General features: G+C 33.3%; 1 protein-coding gene across 8 annotated transcripts in view; it reads right to left on the reverse strand.

Moving 5' to 3' along the window:
• The window catches only part of LOC128547328 (E3 ubiquitin-protein ligase TRIM56-like), a 39,157-nt gene that overhangs the window by 7,843 nt on the left and 10,053 nt on the right, over positions 1-21,261 (reverse strand). For 6 of the 8 annotated variants that reach the window (XR_008366456.1, XR_008366455.1, XM_053519692.1 and 3 more), the window contains exon 2: positions 17,114-17,339. Coding sequence is in view for 6 of the 8 variants with exons in the window: in XM_053519692.1 (XP_053375667.1) it covers positions 17,114-17,217 (104 nt within the window). In the remaining 2 variants the exon portion in view is untranslated. Of the gene's footprint in view, positions 1-403; positions 588-2,695; positions 2,863-17,113; positions 17,340-21,261 lie in introns of those variants that run through there. The other 2 variants (XM_053519695.1, XM_053519696.1) reach the window with 2 other exon arrangements.

Below are 21,261 nucleotides of genomic sequence, written 5' to 3' on the forward strand. Positions count from 1 at the left end.
ATTTTGATCTTTCATGTTACAAAGCAAACACATTTTCTTTTTATTTCATTTTTTTTTTACTAAATTTACCTATTTTATAGATTTTAGCACTTAAAAATATATTTGATATTTTCACTGTGATATACCAGATATATTTCACCCTAATATTTCGGTAATTCACTGAAAAACTTGTAGTAAACTGATCTCCCATGACTAGCTAACGCCATTATCAGCATATTACAAAATTTAAAAAAAAACACCTTTTCTCTCGTTGTTTATTACGGAAAATCACCCATAGACTTACAAAGTGTACAATTTGCTTACATTGCATGAAGTGAATATAGAGAGTATTACACTGTACTTACTGAAGAAAGTTATGTCCAAAATAACACACAAAAAAGAAAAAGAAACAGCAGGGTCTTACGATTCTTCTAAAGTTTCAAGCAAATCCATCATCATATTTATAAAATTCTCCAGAATTTCCACTTATATCTATAACTCAATAAGGTTCCTGGTAAAAGTCCTTCAAACTATCACCACAACCAGCACCATTACATAACTGACATCTACACTATCTGAATCCACCAGGAAGTGTACTAGAATATATGTGCTTTTCTTTCCTACCATTCGCCCACAACACGACAAAAATATGTTGTTTACACAATATACCTACTAACATATTTCAAATAGTGACATTAAAGACTTTGCAATGAGGGTTTTGGCAGATGTGTACTATATAGGTGATTCACAAGCTTTTTGCTGATAAGCCTCATATAATTGAGAATATTCCAGTAATTTTTACCTCTAATATGTTAACTAATGACATGTGACACTGTTTACCTCTCTATGTACCAACAGCCATGAAAATCGGCCAAAACATCTCAGACCTGTCATATCGGGAACTTATGCAATATACTGCTTTGTGACACACCTTCTGATATTTTCTGTACTTAAATATTAGACTAGGTTATACTTGACAAAATAGTTGGCACTTGGTAGAAAATTTATGAGAAATTGCAAAACAGAATTTGGAATGTCATTATTTACAAAACAAATGATTCATTGTGAGAACAACATAACTGGAACAACGCAATTTCTTCACTAGTTCGTTATTTCGGTATCATTTTTAAGTAAATGTCTTTTAGTTGAAGTACCTTTTTTTAACTGAGGTATTAAAATGGTTGAAAAGATGCTATTATTATAGCATTTTAAATTCAACATAACGTAACCACATGTTTTTCACTTTAATTATGTAAAATAACAACAACAAGCGAATTGTGCGAAACGTTTACCAAACGGTATAACTTTTAAATGGTTGATACAGTCCTTAATAAATGTTTCGTATCATTTAACATCAAGACGAGAATGTAAAGTAACGGGAATTATTATACAGTTAATTGGTGGACACTAACCTGAAACAGTTAACGGAACTTGTGATGTGGTGAGAAAAAGTTTCAGCATATTTCAGCTGTGTGTTGAACCATAGGAGGCCTAAGTGCACGCCCTATCTATTATAGCTGTTCATGTTTTTCTTGTATGCCTGTAATTAGATGTTATCTTATTCTCACATTCTCATGCCCTCAATCAATATCTGATTTGTGTATATATTTTTTTTTTCAGGCGTTCCAAGAGAATTTGGCAAATAAAAACGCTGCATGAGTGTATTTTGTGTTATATTTTAGGAACAATAATGTCGTCTGCGTTTTTTGTTCCGAGCCTGTTAAATAATGGCGTCTGGCTATAAAGAAAAAGAAAATTACACACGTAAAGTTTAATTGTAAATAGTGGAAGTTTAGATATGTAGTACATGTATTGTTAAAAAATGCAGTAAAAAGGATTTTTCGAAATGTAAATCCAATAAACCGTCATGGCCGAGATGTATACATGTACGAGACGAACACAAGGATCGAACTATATAATTATGTACCTTATTCATTTGGCATTTTATGCTCTGTATTATTTCTTAGGAGACCTATGATACAACCAAATTATCAAACCATGATAAACTGCATGTGTAATGTGTTAGCTTTAAGATGCAAAATATCGAGTTTTTATAATGTTTAAATGCCCTTTTTAATAGTTTTTCTTTCAGCTGTACTCGAGAAGCAATTTAAAGAAATTCTAGCTGTACTCGAGTATCAAATTAAAGAAAAAAAAACAGCACTTGATACCCCCACCGACAGCGAATCATCTGACGTTTCCCAGATAACAAACAATCTATAAACAGATTAAAATTCGTGAAATCTCGTGAACATAGATTAGACCTAGAACAAACTGCGTTTCATGTTTGAGGCACACTAAATTAAAGAATCATGATGAAGGATGTATTTTCAAAATATAAACAGAAGCATTTCATGGGTAAGTTCACACTTTTAAGACAACGAAACATTTCTCAGAGGCAAAAAAACCAACACAATAAGAATAGCGACGGAAACACCCATTGTAACGAACTTTGTAAGGTTAACATAGACAATATATACTTGATATATAGTAAGACTGAATGAACAAATCTGTTTCACGTTAAACAAGCATGTCAGAACAATATTCCTCATTATATCTGTCTTTCCCGTTAAGTTCTAACCTATCCTAATAGTTACACCTGAAACAAGGTACATTCCGTATGATGTTTTCTACTACTTCAAAGAAAAAGAAAACAGTTTCGATCATGTATTGATAGGAAAATAATCAAGTTTGATAAAAAGTGTACTTCACCCACCTTGCTTTCGAAACTTTTTCACTAATAATCTGTGAGTCATCCATTTAGAAATCCTTTCTCATTCACATATCAGTTCGAACTGGGGGGAAAATGTTTCACGGGTGTCTGTATCTAAAACATAGATCTGGAAAACTCAGCGCACTACCGTATACTCTCTAATCATTAATCACAGGTGTTCATGTTTATGAATATATTTATCTTTCTTCCATGCTTGTATCTGCTCTGTTGCGTCTGAATAACAGGGAATACAGAACATTTTTTCTCCCTGAACATTCACGTTGCCAAACACCAATTTAAAGCACGTATGTATTAATTTTAAGCGCAGGGTTCTTAAAGCAAACAACTTTTTTTTTACAACTTTTGTCTTAAATTTCTGTTTCACTGTTATAACAATTTAACAGTAAATATAGTCACTTTCAAAGAACTCACAAATATTATTTTTTCAATTTTCAATGATATATTTGTCAGACCAATTAAAATATGCTATTACGATATTCCTTAATTAATTCCACTTTCTGCATCCGTTTTTGTTAGTTCAAAATAACTGCAATGTGCTATATTTCTTAATTCCATTGTCTGCAAACGTTTTCTCACATGTCTTTTCGGTTAGAATACTGTATTTCAATAAGAATTATATTACTCTGTTTCTTTTTCTTTCCAAAAAACACTGATCCCTAATATTTAATACAGAACACTGTTATGCAAAAATTCTTCCATCAATACAAGGGTTTTTGAAAAAGTTATACATAATCTTTACAGGGATGTAACAGTGGAACTGTGGACAACAAATTAAAATCCTTTAACTATTGTAGATCAAATATAGATATATTTACTGGCAGATTATTAGTTACTTTGGCGGCTGGGTATGCAATTTAAGCATGATTTTGTTATTCAGGCCTAAGTATGTCAGGCTGGAATAACACCTGATCATTGCTTTAACGTCATAGTCCACTTACTTTTTTAATGCTATTCATTTTTACTTCACACAATTGTTTGATGGTCAGAATCTTAAATGGATGGCTTGTCACGTGTTTTCGCGACTCATAGCCAGAAGAAACCCCATTTCCATTTGTTCACATTGTAATATCTTGAGCTGCGGACTATTCCTAACATTTAATCTTTAGACGACACCTATCCAGGATGAAATAACTATCTAAAACCTATCATAGAATAGCAAGAACTTTAACTGTTGACCATCAAATCTTGTCAACGTCCTTTACGTACAGTCCAGCAGTGTGTCTTCTATAAAATGCTCTACTGGTAAAATAAATTTCACCCAAAAAAATACTATTCCGTTTCAAATCGGCCAGTAATCACGGACATGAAATCAAACATTTCCAACGTCAAAACTGGGGCACACTTGAAATATGCAAAGTATTGCAACATGTCCTAAATTGACAAAGAACACAAATTCGAAGTCTAGATATTCAGACTCAGCATAAATTGTTACTAAAATGTTTTCGTTTTATGAACTGGTCCTAATAACATCTTCATTTATATACATACTAGCTGGACAAAAGTCAGCTAGATGTTTGATAAGAATATTCTAAAATGTTCGATTAACATTACATAAGATTTTTATCAAAATAAATCAAGTTGTATATTTGTGCAATATTGGCATTATTTCCACTACACTACCTGTGAGTAATAATACATAGAACTTTTGAAACAACCCTCCAACTTGTAACTATGTCCTTAATTACTTCCAGATTTGTTTTCATTTCTTCCTGTAACTTACAGAGGTGTCATTTAATGACGCATTCCTCTGCTGATGCAAGTCGCAAGTGTGCACAAGTCACACAGATATATGTCAACATCAATTTGTACTGCACGAGAGAGACCAAGAAAAAAATTGCGAGGTAAGAATACATCAAACATAATAGTTGTACAATTACAATGCATAAACCCTCTTTAAGTTCATTAGGCAGGTATCTACACACACTCATTACCGTATCTCCGGACCCCAACCGCGTTGATTAGAGCGTTTATTCCGTCATTTCAGCCCAGTTACGTTTCTGAGTGGTCAACAGTAGTTAAGATTTGAGGTGAAGAAAAATCTTCCACAACATAAAATGTATATATTACGAATAAATAGGACTATGTTCCTACAAAGCTAAGAGTCAGTACAAAAACAAGACCGGGTACTATTTGATATATAGACCGGTTTGATCAAGGAAGAAGAAACGACTGTTGGATGATTCCTTAAATTAGAGGATTCTACAATACCAAGCGACCATAAGACAGCATTGAAGAAAATACCACTTCAAAGACCGACACACAATATTTTACAGACTTAAATTAATGTCGGTACTTGCTGAACGCTCCGTGATTGCTAATACGAATTTTGATTGACTTGTGTAAAGGCAATATTGCGGCTAACAGAGAAACATTAATTAATTCTTGTAAAAAATATTGTATTATTTCTTGGTGAATGTTCCGCAATATGCGTATTCCGTAACGTTTTTGTGAAATGAATAATTCTCGCTCGATTAGGCGCACCTGTACAGGTTTTTGGCCAGGAAACAAAGGAGAAACTGGTACTTATGTTTTCATCAAAATGTCTCATACAACACGAATGTTTATGTTATCATATAATGAGTTTAAGCATAGAGAACAACTGTTGTAATATTGTAGGAGTTTAACCTTTAAACAATGTTGCGTTTTCATTCACATCTCTTGTCTGTTTAGCACATATTTCAATTCAAAAAGAAAATGAACAAAAAGGGTGTCAAAAGAATACATAACACAGATTTCGCACACTCATTCAGTTCAGTTACCGTCTGTTACTGCAGGAAATCTCTTTTGACTGTTTCTGTGACGTATATGAAATACTTTATAGCTTATCCAATACGTCACTTTCATTCAAATTGTTGTCTGCAACTGTTTCTTCAGACGCTTTCTGACCTCATATTCACTTGGAAGAATAACAACTCTGTATAGGAGATTGACTCAGAATGACAATTCCAATGGTGTCAAAAGTATCCTCATTTCCACCTTGCTTTCAGTTTTCTGGCCGCTCCCCAAATCATATTTTTCTCTTCTATCTTCTTTGTGACGTATATGAAACACTTTTTAACTTGTATACCGTAAGTAATATAAATAATAACAGGATGTTTAGTTTAGGAGTATTTTTATCTTCTCTTAAAATTTGTTTTTCACCGTAATTATCATCCTTATTACGGACTTAGTTGTACTTTGTGCAGCAGACATGTGTAAGGTTTTAAAAACCAAAACGAGGATGATTATAAGTGTGTTACGTAAGAACTGAAGCTATAAAATAATGTCGATTTCGTTCAGTAGATTTTGAAACATGGAACGATAATAATTAGTGTTTGTGTTAGGTTTGAAACAACAAATTGATAATGATATAATGTGATTTATGTTAGGTTTGAAACAACAAAATGATGTTGATAGTGCTGTGTAAGTAAGATCTGAAACAAGAAAATGATGCTAAAGGGTTATGTAAGGTTTGAAACAACAAAATGATGTTGATAGTGCTATGTAAGTAAGGTCTGAAACAAGCAAATGATGCTAAAGGGTTATGTTAGGTTTGAAACAACAAAATGATGTTGATAGTGCTATGTAAGTAAGGTCTGAAACAAGAAAATGATGCTAAAGGGTTATGTAAGATATGAAACAACAAAATAATGTTGATAGTGCTATGTAAGTAAGGTCTGAAACAAGCAAATGATGCTAAAGGGTTATGTAAGGTTTGAAACAACAAAATGATGTTGATAGTGCTATGTAAGTAAGGTATGAAACAAGAAAATGATGCTAAAGGGTTATGTTAGGTTTGAAACAACAAAATGATGTTCATAGTGCTATATAAGTAAGGTATGAAACAAGAAAATGATGCTAAAGGGTTATGTAAGGTTTGAAACAACAAAATGATGTTGATATTGCTATGTAAGTAAGGTATGAAACAAGAAAATGATGCTAAAGGGTTATGTAAGGTTTGAAACAACAAAAAGATGTTCATAGTGCTATGTAAGTAAGGTATGAAACAAGAAGATGATGCTAAAGGGTTATGTAAGGTTTGAAACAACAAAAGGATGTTCATAGTGCTATGTAAGTAAGGTATGAAACAAGAAGATGATGCTAAAGGGTTATGTAAGGTTTGAAACAACAAAAGGATGTTCATAGTGCTATGTAAGTAAGGTATGAAACAAGAAGATGATGCTAAAGGGTTATGTAAGGTTTGAAACAACAAAATGACATTGATAGTGCTATGTCAAAAAGGTCTGAAACAAGAAAATGATGCTAAAGTGTTATGTAACGTTTGAAACAACAAAATGATGTTGATAGTGCTATGCAAGTAAGGTCTGACACAAGCAAATGATGCTAAAGGGTTATGTAAGGTTTGAAACAACAAAATGATGTTGATAGTGCTATGTAAGTAAGGTATGAAACAAGAAAATGATGCTAAAGGGTTATGTTGGGTTTGAAACAACAAAATGATGTTGATAGTGCTATGTGAGTAAGGTATGAAACAAGAAAAATGATGCTAAAGGGTTATGTAAGATATGAAACAACATAATAATGTTGATACAGTGCTATGTAAGTAAGGTATAAAACAAGCAAATGATGCTAAAGGGTTATATTAGGTTTGAAACAACAAAATGATGTTGATAGTGCTATGTAAGTAAGGTATGAAACAAGAAAATGATGCTAAAGGGTTATGTAAGGTTTGAAACAACGAAATGATGTTGATAGTGCTATGTAAATAAGGTATGAAACAAGAAAATGATGCTAAAGGGTTATGTAAGGTTTGAAACAACAAAATGATGTTGATAGTGCTATGTAAGTAAGGTCTGACACAAGAAAATGATGCTAAAGTGTTATGTAAGGTTTGAAACAATAAAATGATGTTGATAGTGCTATGTAAGTGAGATCTGAAACAAGAAAATGATGCTAAAGGTTTATGTAAGGTTTGAAACTACAAAATGATATTGATGGTGCTATGTTAGTAAGTAATGAAACAAGAAAATGATGCCAAATGGTTATGTAAGATATGAAACAACAAAATGATATTGATAGTGCTATGTAAGTAAGGTATGAAACAAGAAAATGATCCTAAGGGTTACGTTAGGTTTGAAACAACAAAATGATGTTGATAGTGATATGTAAGTAAGGTATGAAACAAGAAAATGATGCTCAAGGGTTATGTTAGGTTTGAAACAACAAAATAATGTTGATAGTGCTGTGTATGTAACTAATGAAACAAGAAAATGATGCTAAAGGGTTATGTAAGATATGAAACAACAAAATGATGTTGATATAGTTCTATGTAAGTAAGGTCTGACACAAGCAAATGATGCTAAAGGGTTACGTAAGGTTTGAAACAACAAAATGATGTTGATAGTGCTATGTAAGTAAGAGCTGAAACAAGAAAATGATGCTAAAGGGTTATCTAAGGGTTATCTAAGGCTTGAAACAACAAAATGATATTGATAGTGCTGTGGAAATAAGGTCTGAAACAAGAGAATGATGCTAAAGGGCTATGTAAGATATGAAACAACAAAATGATGTTGATATTGCTATGTAAGTGATCGAGGTCTGAAACAGGAAAATGATGCTAAAGGTTTATGTAAGGTTTGAAACTACAAAATGATATTGATAGTGCTATGTTAGTAAGTAATGAAACAAGAAAATGATGCCAAATGGTTATGTAAGATATGAAACAACAGAATGATGTTCATAGTGCTATGTAAGTAAGGTATGAAACAAGAAAATGATGCTAAAGGGTTATGTAAGGTTTGAAACAACAAAATGATGTTGATAGTGCTATGTTAGTAAGGTCTGAAACAAGAAAATTATGCTAAAGTGATATGTAAGGTTTGAAACAACAAATTGATGTTGATACAGATAGTGCTATGTATGTAAGGTCTGAAACAAGCAAATGATGCTAAAGGGTTATGTAAGATATGAAACAACAAAATGATGTTGATAGTGCTATGTAAGTAAGGTCTGGAAAAAAAGAAAGAAATGCTAAAGGGTTATATTAGGTTTGAAACAACAAAATGATGTTGATAGTGCTATGTAAGTAAGGTCTGAAACAAGCAAATGATGCTAAAGGGTTATGTAAGATATGAAACAACAAAATGATGTTGATAGTGCTATGTAAGTAAGGTCTGAAAAATAAGAAAGAAATGCTAAAGGGTTATATTAGGTATGAAACAACAAAATGATGTTGATAGTGTTATGTAAGTAAGGTATGAAACAAGAAAATGATGCTAAATGGTTATGTAAGATATGAAACAACAAAATGATGTTCATAGTGCTATGTAAGTAAGGTCTGAAAAAAAGAAAATGATGCTAAAGGGTTATGTAAGATATGAAACAACAAAACGATGTTGATAGTGCTGTGTAAGTAAGAAATGAAACAAGAAAATGATGCCAAATGGTTATGTAAGATATTAAACAACAAAATGATGTTGATAGTGTTATGTAAGTAAGATCTGAAACAAGAAAATGATGCTTAAGGGGTTATGTTAGGTTTGAAACAACAAAATGATGTTGATAGTGCTATGCAAGTAAAGTCTGAAACAACCAAAATTTAATGATGCTAAAGGGTTATGTAAGATATGAAACAACAAAATGATGTTGATAGTGCTATGTAAGTAAGGTCTGAAACAAGACAATGATGCTAAAGGGTTATGTAAGATATGAAACAACAAAATGATGTTGATAGTGCTGTGTAAGTAAGGTCTGAAACAAGTAAATGGTGCTAAAGTGTTATGTTTGGTTTGAAACAACAAAATGATGTTGATAGTGCTATGTAAGTAAGGTATGAAACAAGAAAATGATGCTAAAGGGTTATGTTAGGTTTGAAACAACAAAATGATGTTGATAGTGCTATGTAAGTAAGGTCTGAAAAAAGAAAATGATGCTAAAGGGTTATGTTAAGTTTGAAACAACAAAATGATGTTGATAGTGCTATGTAAGTAAGGTCTGAAACAAGAAAACGATGCTAAAGGGTTATGTAAGGTTTGAAACAACAAAATGATGTTGATAGTGCTATGTTAGTAAGTAATGAAACAAGAAAATGACGCTAAAGGGTTATGTAAGGTTTGAAACAACAAAATGATGTTGATAGTGCTATGTAAGTAAGGTCTGAAAAAAGAAAATGATGCTAAAGAGTTATGTAAGATACGAAACAACAAAATGATGTTAAGTATATATGTTCTCTAGAACATAAGGTTATAAACAACAAAATGATGTCTTTTTAATTCTGTCAGTTTTGAAAGAACAAAATGATTTTGGCTTCATTCTATAACGTTTAAACAGCAAAATGAAGTTAAGCGTGTTTCGTGACGTTTGGAACAAGTAAATGGTTCTGAATTTGTTCTTTAATGTTTAAAACCACAGAATTATGTCAAGCGTGTTCTGTCAGGTTTGAAACAACTAAATGACGTTGATTGTGTTATATAAGGTTTGAAACAACAAAATTATGTTATTATAAGTGTATTCTGTCAGGTTTGAAACAACAAAATGATGTTGTTTGTGCTATGTAAGCTTTGAAACCACGAAATTATGTCAAGCGTTTCCTATGGAACAGAATTAGGGCAAAAACTGCATTGTGCTTTCGTATATCCAATCTTGCGATTTACATATATGCATTCGTTATTCTCCTGTTCACATGCTTCTTTCGGACATCCCATTTGGCATTGTTACATGGCCATTTGTGCATCTTATGTTTACGTGTTCCTTTCTGACATTCATACAGGCTTAAATGTTTCATTAGCTCGACTATTCGAAGAATAGGGGAGCTATCCTACTCGCTCCGGCGTCGGCGTGAGCGTGAGCGTGAGCGTCACACAAATGTTAAAGTTTGCGTACCACCCCAAATATTTTCAAAGTCCATTGAGATATTGCTTTGATATTTTGCATACTTGTTTACCATCATGACCCCAGTCTGTAAAAAGGAGGATGCAACTCTATCAAGCATTTTGACTGAATTATGGCCCCTTTTCGACTTAGAATAAATGTTAAAGTTTGCGTACCACCCCAAATATTTTCAAAGTCCATTGAAATATTGCTTTCATATTTTGCATACTTGTTTACCATCATGACCCCCAGTCTGTAAAAAGAGGAGGCAACTCTATCAAGCATTTTGACTGAATTATGGCCCCTTTTCGACTTAGAATAAATGTTAAAGTTTGCGTACCATCCCAAATATTTTCAAAGTCCATTGAGATATTGCTTTGATATTCTGCATACTTATTTACCATCATGACCCCAGTCTGTAAAAAGGAAGAGGCAACTCTGTCAAGCATTTTGACTGAATTATGGCCCCTTTTCGACTTAGAATAAATGTTAAAGTTTGCCTACCACCCCAAATATTTTCAAAGTCCATTGCGATATTGCTTTGATATTTTACATACTTGTTTACCATCATGACCCCAGTCTTTAAAAAGGAGGAGGCAGCTTTATCAAGCATTTTGACTGAATTATGGCCCCTTTTCGACTTAGAATATGCTTATTGTAATGTTATACTCATAGTTTTACTCATAGCTTATATTATACTATCAAACACTGAGAATAGTCGAGCGCGCTGTCCACTGACAGCTCTTGTTTTAATATCATGGTTACTTCTTCATTAGTCTATGACATTATGTAATATAGGAGTGTTGAACTTATAAAGTAAAAAAGTACTACTGATATAGATATAGCGCTACATTACATCTCAATTTAAGGCTATCAAATATACGCTCGTCTGCTATAAATATCTGCTAACTATACACAATAGTAAAGGTAGTGTTTCGAAAACAATGCTTATTTCAGAATATAATTTTGTTGTTTGTCCGGTTACCGGACGTGTAGTCTAAACACTCTCGGTACAGTTCGTGTGTTTCCGTATTTTAGTACAAGGGGGTTATCTCCACTTGAACAAGAATTTGAGAATGTAAAAATGTATGTTGTCACAACGCATCATAACCAACAGCTAAATTTATATGTAAGCATCAAAACTCCTTGCATTTAAACATTTAAGGAATCACTTATGTTCTTTTCATCAATAAGCATACACCATTGACGCTCCAAAGAAGACACAATGCAAGTAACCACTAGTAAATAAGATGAATGGTGGATGTAGTTTGACAGAAAGCCACACGAACATTTTAGAAAAATGAAGCAAGCACAGATCATTTCTCAGGATTAAGCATGTATGAATATCAGAAAGAAACACGCAAACAAAGGATGCAGAAATGGGCATGTAACAAAGCAAAATGGGATGTCAGAAGGAAGTATGTGAACATGAGAATCACAAATGCATACATGTGAAAAGCAAGATTGGATATACGAAAGCGCAATGCAGTTTTTGCCCTAATTCTGTTCCATAGTTTTCAAAACGATGTTGATTGTGTTATATAAGGTTTGAAAAACCAAGAAGGACGTTGGTTTGTTATGTAAGGGCTGAAACAACGAAATGATGTTAAGTAAGTTTTGTAAGGTTTGAAACCACAAAATGACGTTACGTGTGTTTTGTATTGTTCGAAACAACAAGATGTTGTCGATTGGGTCACTTAAGATTTGAAGCAACAGAATAATGAAGACTGTGTCATGTAATGATTGAAACAACAAAATGGTGCTATTTGAGTACTGGAACTACAAAATGAGTTGACTGTGTTATGTTAAGTTTGAAACAACAATATGGTGATGTTTGGTTATGTAAAGTTTGAAACTACAATATGATGTTAATTGCATTATGTGAGGTTTGAAACCACAGTATGATTTTAGGTCTGAAACAACAAAATGATATTGATTGTGTTATGTAAGGTTTTAATAAACAGAATAATGAATATTGTGTCATGTAAGGATCAAAACAACAACTGATGTTGATTGTGTTATAGAAGGTTCAAAACAAAACAAATAATGCTGACTGTGTTAAGTATATATGGTTTAAAATCACAAAATTATGATTGTGCCCTGACAGGATTGAAACAACAAAATTAGAGATTGTTTTTGATGAAAAACGTATGTCTCTCTACACTTTACATATAGACATTGTGAAATGCCACAAATTGATGGTCATAAATTCACTGAAAATCACTGAACCACAACATTCCAACGATATTCAAAACTAGGCTTGGCACTGATCCATTCCTGTGAAGTTTGGTAGAATTCCAACCATTGATATAGATGAAGTTATAAACATTATAGAATTTGACAAATCAAGGGTCATAACTCCGCCGAAAATCAATAAACCGGAACATGTCGATGACTGCACAAACACGCTTCACGCTGGGCACTTCAGCTTAATGGTACACAGCAGGTAGTGTAAATACTGTTAACTACGACAAGCCAAGGACCATAACTCCGCTAAAAATTACTGAACCAGAACATGTCGATGATATGCATGACTAGGCTTAACATATCAATATGCACAATGAGCCTTTACACTGATCACACCTGAAAGGTTTGGTGGAAATCCACCCAATAATGTAAGAGAAGTGGGAAAAACGAGTCAAGGGTCATAACTCCACTGCAAATCAACGAACCAGAACATGCAACAATATACATTGAAACATAAATAATGATGTTTGTGATGTAAGGAATGAAAAAATAAAATAACGTATGTTATGTACAGAATGAAACGATAAAATGAGCCGCACCATGAGAAACCAACATAGTGCATTTGCGACCAGCATGAATCCATGCTGTTCGCTTTCAAAGCTTATTGCAATTAGAGAAACCTTTAGCGAACAGCATGGACCCTGACCAGACTGCGCGGATGCTCAGGCTGGTGTGGATCCATGCTGGTCGCAAATGCACTATGTTGGTTTTCAGATGGTACGGCTCAAATGATGTTAATTGTGTTTTGGAAGGTCTGATCATTGATGTCGATTGTGCTATGTAAGGATTGAAACAACAAAATAATGTGCGTTTTGTACGGATTTAAACAATGAAATGATGCTGATTGTGTTATGAAAGGTTTAAAATTCCAAAATAATGTTGATTGTGTTATGTAAGGTAGGTTTGATATACCAAAAATGGTTGCGTGTGTTGTACATAAGGTTTAAAAAAGCAAAATGATTTTGGTTCTGATATATAAAATAGGGTTATCATAATAATAGCTCGATCTGGGATGCTGTATTCGGCTCGAATGGATTTTTGCCGGATCGGATCTCACGAGGCGTGCAAAATCCACGAGAGCCGAATACAAAATCCCAGATCTAGCTACTGTTATGACTCTTTTATTATATACCTCCACCTTTTTGTTTGGTGTTTTGTTATTGAACGAAATCTTCAATGTTTCTCGATGTTAAAATGGAACGTAGTGAAGTTTTTATGTGCGCTATTTATAGAACTGTGTCAGGTCATACATATTGATTAAAATAGTCCGGTAACGTATAATACGAAAGGTACAATACGAAAAAAAATCTGCCTGTTCTTATTTACTTGTGAAATACAAGCCCTTTTTTACAGATTTTATAAAGGTATATAATAAAACTAAATATTGTATATCCTAATATGTTTAATGCATGTTTAAACTGGTTTGAACATGTCAAAATCATATAGAAAACTAAACAGCGATGTTGGAGAAGTTGCGTGGACAAACTTTGTGACAGACAGATGGACAGACAGACGGACAGCACTAAATCAATATGTTGACATAAATCTATACACTACACACTCTTTTTAAGTATTCCATTACTACATTTCTTTGAACAATATTTCAAATACATTTTGATATTTCACACTGGAAAACAAACTACCGTCTACAGCCACCATCTAAAAATGTTACACTCGGAATCTACACAGAGACAATGGCACAACAAGAAATATACACATCTATTCTCAAAGATATTCTACAACTTTCCATGAAATGTGTTCTTTTATCTACATTATAACATGTTTCTTTGCTTTTGGTGCACACGATGTTGGTTTGGTTCTATGTTCAAGTCACGTGTCACAACAAACAGTTCTAAACATGATTACAGGTTCAGGTTTCTAACATTGCGGGAATATTTTGAAAATACAAACACAAACCCTAAATGGTTAGGAAAGTCACTCCTATTTTGTCCGTGAGTATAAAGCTTTATAAGCCAAAATAAGACATTTGGAAGCCATAAGAATCTAAATTTTATTCCAACTAACAAAGTGGAAAAAGAATTAAATAACAGCTACAGGTGGTGAATTTTATTCAAAGAGAAAATTAATGCACGGTGATGAAATGTGCTACAGCATATCTGCGAGAACGAAAGCTGCGTGTGATTTACATTTATAAGCTTCTAGATCCCAATGTTTGGGAAATTTGAAAAGTTAATGTAAAGATAAATACAATTACTTTTATTACAACAATAATAGCTCTATTTGTAAGTTCAATAATCTAAATGATTTCGCGAAATGACTATAATAGTGTAAATTTTGCTGAGTAATAAATATTGTCGATAAAAAGACCGATAGTTCTTACAGATCTACATTATTGATTCTTTCTGGTAAAATGAAATATATTTCAACATAATTTAGGCAATGGCCAAAATCTGTCTAATCACATTTAGGTGTTTTATACACGCCATTCTATCCGACATATAAGAAAGTATTATATCAGAAACTGAATTACAGAAGGACATATTTTTGACTGTTGACTTATAAAGCTTTATAGATGGGCATCTCACCTGTTTCGAACTGTGCTGCCTATCTGCCTCCATGGTTTGTTTGGGGAGGGGTCAACAACGAACCTTAAATACATCCGGGTCACGTAAGTTCAATGTGTATATGTATTAAAACAAGAGTAAACAGACTATTTTTCTCTAAAAGTACTTTATAGATGCCATTGTCAAAAATATTAGACATGAAAATTTGTGCTGTAAAAGTTCGGTGATACACTTGTTTTCCTTTAGGGACTGTGTTACTTTTTTAGCGGCAGTTCACTGCAACCATTTTGTTCCTACTTTCAAGGGAAGCTACTATTAAGTCTTTCTCTGAAGTTACGAAAATGGATGGTAAGATTTCTCTCCCCTGTGTACGTTTGGCTAAAACCCAACACAATTATCCTGTCAAAAAGAGTTCATAGATAGGGTATCCGATAAGCAGTTCCATCTGTATTGTTTTTATTGTGTATTGAGTATATTCTACATTGTAAACGCATGTCTAGAACAGTTCTAAACTCATGTAGCAGATAAATATCACGAGTCTTCATTCAGCTCGGAAATTAACTAACAGGCCTGTACGTGTTGTATGAGAAATACTTTCAAGAAAACCAACCAAATGTTTGTATATCTAGATGTTCTTTCATAAATTCCTATCCATGATATTTTTTTAGTGTTTCACTTCGGCTTTGGCAGAATATGACATCTGGAACTATCTTTACGATAATTTAATGTTATCTGAAGCATCAGACGTATTCTAACAGACTTGACCTGATTCTGTTCGTTTTTCGAAGTTTTATAGTATCTACCAAAATCATTTGATAAACTTTTAAAAGGCATTTTGGTCTCAGTTTCGCACATCCATTAAAATGAAAAAAGAACTGGAACTAATAGAATCTCAAATTTATGCTTAATTTGTAGTAAATATGGCTAATGGCATTAATTTTCCCAAGACTGTATTCTGTTTTCAAGTAAGCAAGAATATGGAATGGCTTATACGCAACATTTTATTATCTTTTACACGACACTAGTTACTTCCACGTTGATGGAATTGTCTTTAGCATTTACTACTGCAAATGAATTGTGAATTGCTTTTAAGTCTTATACATATTGTGGTATTTTACTAAATCATAAGTGTTTTGAATGGTTTGGTCCTCACATGGCTAGCTCTATATAGTGCGTACAAACCGAACATAACAGCTCTCGATTTTGCCTACAAAGATCTCAAACAAGTAACCATCTAAAACAAAGAGTACATGTACATAAGAATTCTAAATGTACAATAAACATTTACATATTACATACGAACAACTACATAATTATATTCCACAGGCATAAAACGTCATCTAGATAAAGTATTATGCGATAAATGATATAATAAGATGAAAAAATGTTATTAAATATCTAAAGGTCAACACCGAACTTGGTCAATTTTCTTTCTTTTTTTACCATGCTATTCAAAAACTGATAATACAAAGGCAATAAAACTCAAGAACAGTATCAATTTATGATAAGTATATACTTTGGAATCAATCAATGTCACATGTCAATATCCCCTCTTTTTTCCGGGGTCAATTTCAGGAATGTAATCAGAAACAGCTATCAGATTTTCGAATTTTGAGACCAGTCCTGGCTTTATTTGGAGACCAAGTTGGGTGGCACCTCTATTTACTTTTAGTGTGTTGAATCTATAAAAGTAGTTACTGTATTAAAATTAGTATTGTCAGAAATAAAAGCTGTTAGTCTTCAGCGTTCAGCTTTAATATGCAATTAATTTTGAGAGGTCACTGAAGGGTAAAGGTCAAGGTCACGGTCAATTACTCACCATGAATCCTCGTCATCAACTATAGAGTCCTCTCGACTGCTCGTGCCATGCAGTTCACGTTCACGTGCTTCCTTTCTCTCGCGGTATGACTGCATTGTTGTCATGGTCACGTGACTACAATATGCTCTATGATTGGTTGTTAGTCAGCTATAATTATGTTAAGTTGATAATCTCCCTTTGCAAGCCGGAAATGATGTCATACCGCTGTTTCCCACTCTTGTGTTATCTAAATACAGCAAAAACGGCAATTTTATTTGCGGAACGTAAGATGCAGAACTTTTAACGTGGTTAAGGGGGAATGGTACTTTGTCAAAATTTAAGATTTGCTAATAGTCGTATATACCAAAATAAACTTGAAGATATTTCAAAATTGTATCATCATCTTTTAGAGCGATAAACATGCGTATGATGTTACCATGACGTCGCAAACATGACCCGTTTTCGCGCTTTTTACGTCCGTTAATGGTAGCACTAAAATGGTATAAAACTCGATACTACAAACGTATTGTTGGCGTCAATGCATTAGATTATATATCAAACGACAGAATAAAGCAATTTCTTAGTGATCATTAACATGAAAAGGTATTTTCTATCCGAATTTTCGAAGGAGGTTCGAAAACAGACATTTGGTTGTTTAAGAAAATTCAGGAAAAAAAATCGCTTCTGATCCATTTTGCAAAAAAATGGCCCGTGGAATTTTTGCCAATTTTTTGTATGTAAAAATTCATTATGTTGTTAATGGCTGTGCCAAAATAAAAAAATGTTCACCGAAGCGTTTTTCTAGTACAACCGTTTGAATTAGAGCATTGTGTCGCAATAAACAACGTCGCTTAAGACATGACGTAAGCACGTGAATATTTACATTATTAGCCTTATTTTTACACCAGTGGCTGCAAAGATGGTGCTCTCCATACATATGTGGAACTATGCTTTCTAGCGCCTGTATTAATTCAGCTTCTCCTTTTTCTTCAAGATTTATTGAAACTCACTTTGCACTGGAAAACAAGCTTGCAATGGAAATTATTTTCTATTGTTAATTGTTCTTTAAAAAAAATATTCAGGACAATTAAAATGTAGAGTAAAAATATGTTTGTACATCAGTCCAGAATTGCTTGCCTCTTTATGCAATTGAGCACGAATATCGGGCTCCATAGCTTTTACAGAATTGCTCCATTTTTTGGCATCTGTGAATTTGACCATATTTAATTGTTTTCGTGTAAACTTTGATAAGTTTTCACACAGTTATTGTTACTTTCAAACATTACATATGTTGCAACAATATTTGTTACTTATTTATAAACTTGAACCCATATAATAAAACAGTTATTGACTGTTAAGCCATCGGATATGATGTGATATTCAACGGAGGAGGACAATATTGACCTCTTCCAGTGAATACCATAGCATATCCAATGGCTCAAGGGTCAATAATAATATAATTTTCAAAACGAAATTAACATAAATAATTGACAAAAAACTCAATAAAAATATTGCTCTTTTTCACACTAACTTTCAGAAAATTATTAAAGTTATATAGCAGTCATAGATAATTATCACTCACACGGGCGTGTTAAATTTACATATATATTATTTATGTATGTGTATTTATTTTATGTAATAAGTTGCTTTAAAACAAACATAATATTTTGATGGCAAATTTATATTATAGATAGATTTATTGATAATATTTCTTTAGTACTAATATTTACGAGATTATCCATTTTTGTCTTCATGCAAAAATATAGCCAAGGGAGACAAACAGATACTGATTAAGTACGGCTGTTATATACATTCTTATTACAGAAACACAACCTAAAGTATAGATTTGTACCAGCATCGTGTTGACTTGTCAGGAAATTATCAGTAGTGCGGTACGGTGACCTCGGAAAAGGGCGCATAACATGCGAGATTGTCGGCTTATATGGAAATTCCAAATGAATTCATATTATTGTTTGTTTTGATTGAGAGAATCCTGTTTTACGGCCCTTTCAGTATTTCAGTTATGTCAGGCAGGTAGACAAGCTTACTGCCGCTCATTGGCTGCTTTTTTTATTAAAAATATAAGCATTCTTAATTTATTAAGACCTATTATACAGCCATTCTATTCAAACTTATTCTTTCTAAAATACGTGTAAAATAAAAGCTCAGTACATAATCCAGGATCGGGAACGGATTTAGCATCTTTTTGAGTGATCGTTCTCTAGTGTATACTGCTAGTTTCTATTTGGATCACTATTGCAAACTTTAATATATTTTTTATTGAATTTTAGGAAAGACAATATTGTGAAACAAGCCGCGACGGCATATGGACGAACATTCATCATTCTATATCGTTATGTCGTCATGTAAACGGAAGGGGCATGTCCGTGATGGCATGTTTAAAATTCATAATTTAGTCGTTTCTATTCAGGCTTTTTCCCCGTCCTGTGCAACAAATAACAAATAACAGAAATATTTAAATGAAATGAGCCGCGCCTTGTGAAAACCAACATACGGTGGCTTTGCAGTCTGGTCAGGATCCATGCTGTTCGCTAACGGTTTCCTAAATTGCAATAGGCTTTAAAAGCGAACAACATAGATCCTGACAAGACTGCGCAAGCTGGTCTGGATCAAAGCTAGTCGCAAAGCCACTATGTTGGTTTTTTCATGGCGCGGCTCAAATAACATATGTTAAAACAGGTAGAACGGTATCCATTTATGTAAATGTTTTGACGTGTAATCTTTGCCAACAGTACACGGCGGAATCTTAAAATTCATACGTAACATTCGAATTTTAAAATTCCGTTGTACTGCTTGCAAAAGAAAAATAACGTATATATATAAACTGTCAACTTTTAGGACTGCCTACGTGGTCTGATTCACTGAGATATCTCACTGATGGAGGACTGTAAGTTCGAGCCCCGCTACCGAACATGGCTCTTTATGTGTATCATAAATACAATTTAAACGAAATTCACATTCGGATAGAACTGTGCGGAAATGTTTGTATTTTAATTATCCCATGCTTACCTAATGCAGCTGCAACGTTTATTGAATAGGGGTTCCGTAAAATGCCGTAGCATTTTAGATTTTACATTTTAAAATGTAGTACACTATATAGACCATACTTAGTTTCGGAAAATAGGTTTTTTCCAGTAAAGTCTTTGTTTTGAGTTTAACGCCATTTTCTCAACAGTTTTTCAGTCATATAACGGCGGGCTGTTAACCTAACCAGTTTTCCTGGATTCTGTACCAGTACAAACCTGTTCTCCGCAAGTAACTGCCAACTTCCCCACATGAATCAGAGGTGGAGGACTAATGATATCAGACACAGTGTCGTTCATCAAATAGTCACGGAGAACATACGCCCCGTCCGAGGATCGAACTAGCCACCCCGAGATCCGTAGACCAACGCTCTTACCTATTGAGCTAAGCGGGCGGGCTTCAGTAAAGTCTTTTTCCGCATATTTTGCAACCATTGTCAAATACATTACCAAAATATGCATAATCGACGATTCTTCTGTTTTGCTTTTCTCCGTTTTATTATCACTCCCGACACTCCCTTTCTTCAAAAACTTAACTTTTTTAGCCTTCTGAACTGTCCGTATTTATCGCGACTAATTTTAGAGAGCAGCTGAGTTTGAAAAAGGTGCATGAAGTGGCTATTGAAATGAACATCAAGAACTTCTAGTAATTTAAAAGATACGCACTTTTCAATGAAAATATTTTGGAATACTGCATGTTATGAAATGTGTAATTTTTTTACGATTAAATTGAAATATTTAATTTTTTGCTCATAACTGCTTGCTTATAGGTTTCCAGGTAGAATTATGACAAGCCATTTAAAACAAACACATGCAACGTTACATAACGATTTCATGTCTTTTAACGACGCTGCAGTAGTCAAGTTCAAACGGTTTTACTACAAAAACGCTTCGGTGAACTTTTTTCTATTTTGGCATAGATATTAACAACATAATGAATTTTCACACACAAAAATTTGGCAAAAATTTCACGGGCCAATTTTTTGCAAAATGGATCAGAATCGATTTTCTTCCTGAATTTTCTTAAACAACCAAATGTCTGTTTTCGAACCTCCTTCGAAAATTCAGATAGAAAATACCTGTTCATATTAATAATCACTAAGAAATTGCTTTATTCTGTCGTTT

Source organism: Mercenaria mercenaria, chromosome 12 (assembly GCF_021730395.1).
Source record: "Mercenaria mercenaria strain notata chromosome 12, MADL_Memer_1, whole genome shotgun sequence".
In the NCBI taxonomy this organism is placed as follows: Eukaryota; Metazoa; Mollusca; class Bivalvia; order Venerida; family Veneridae; genus Mercenaria; species Mercenaria mercenaria.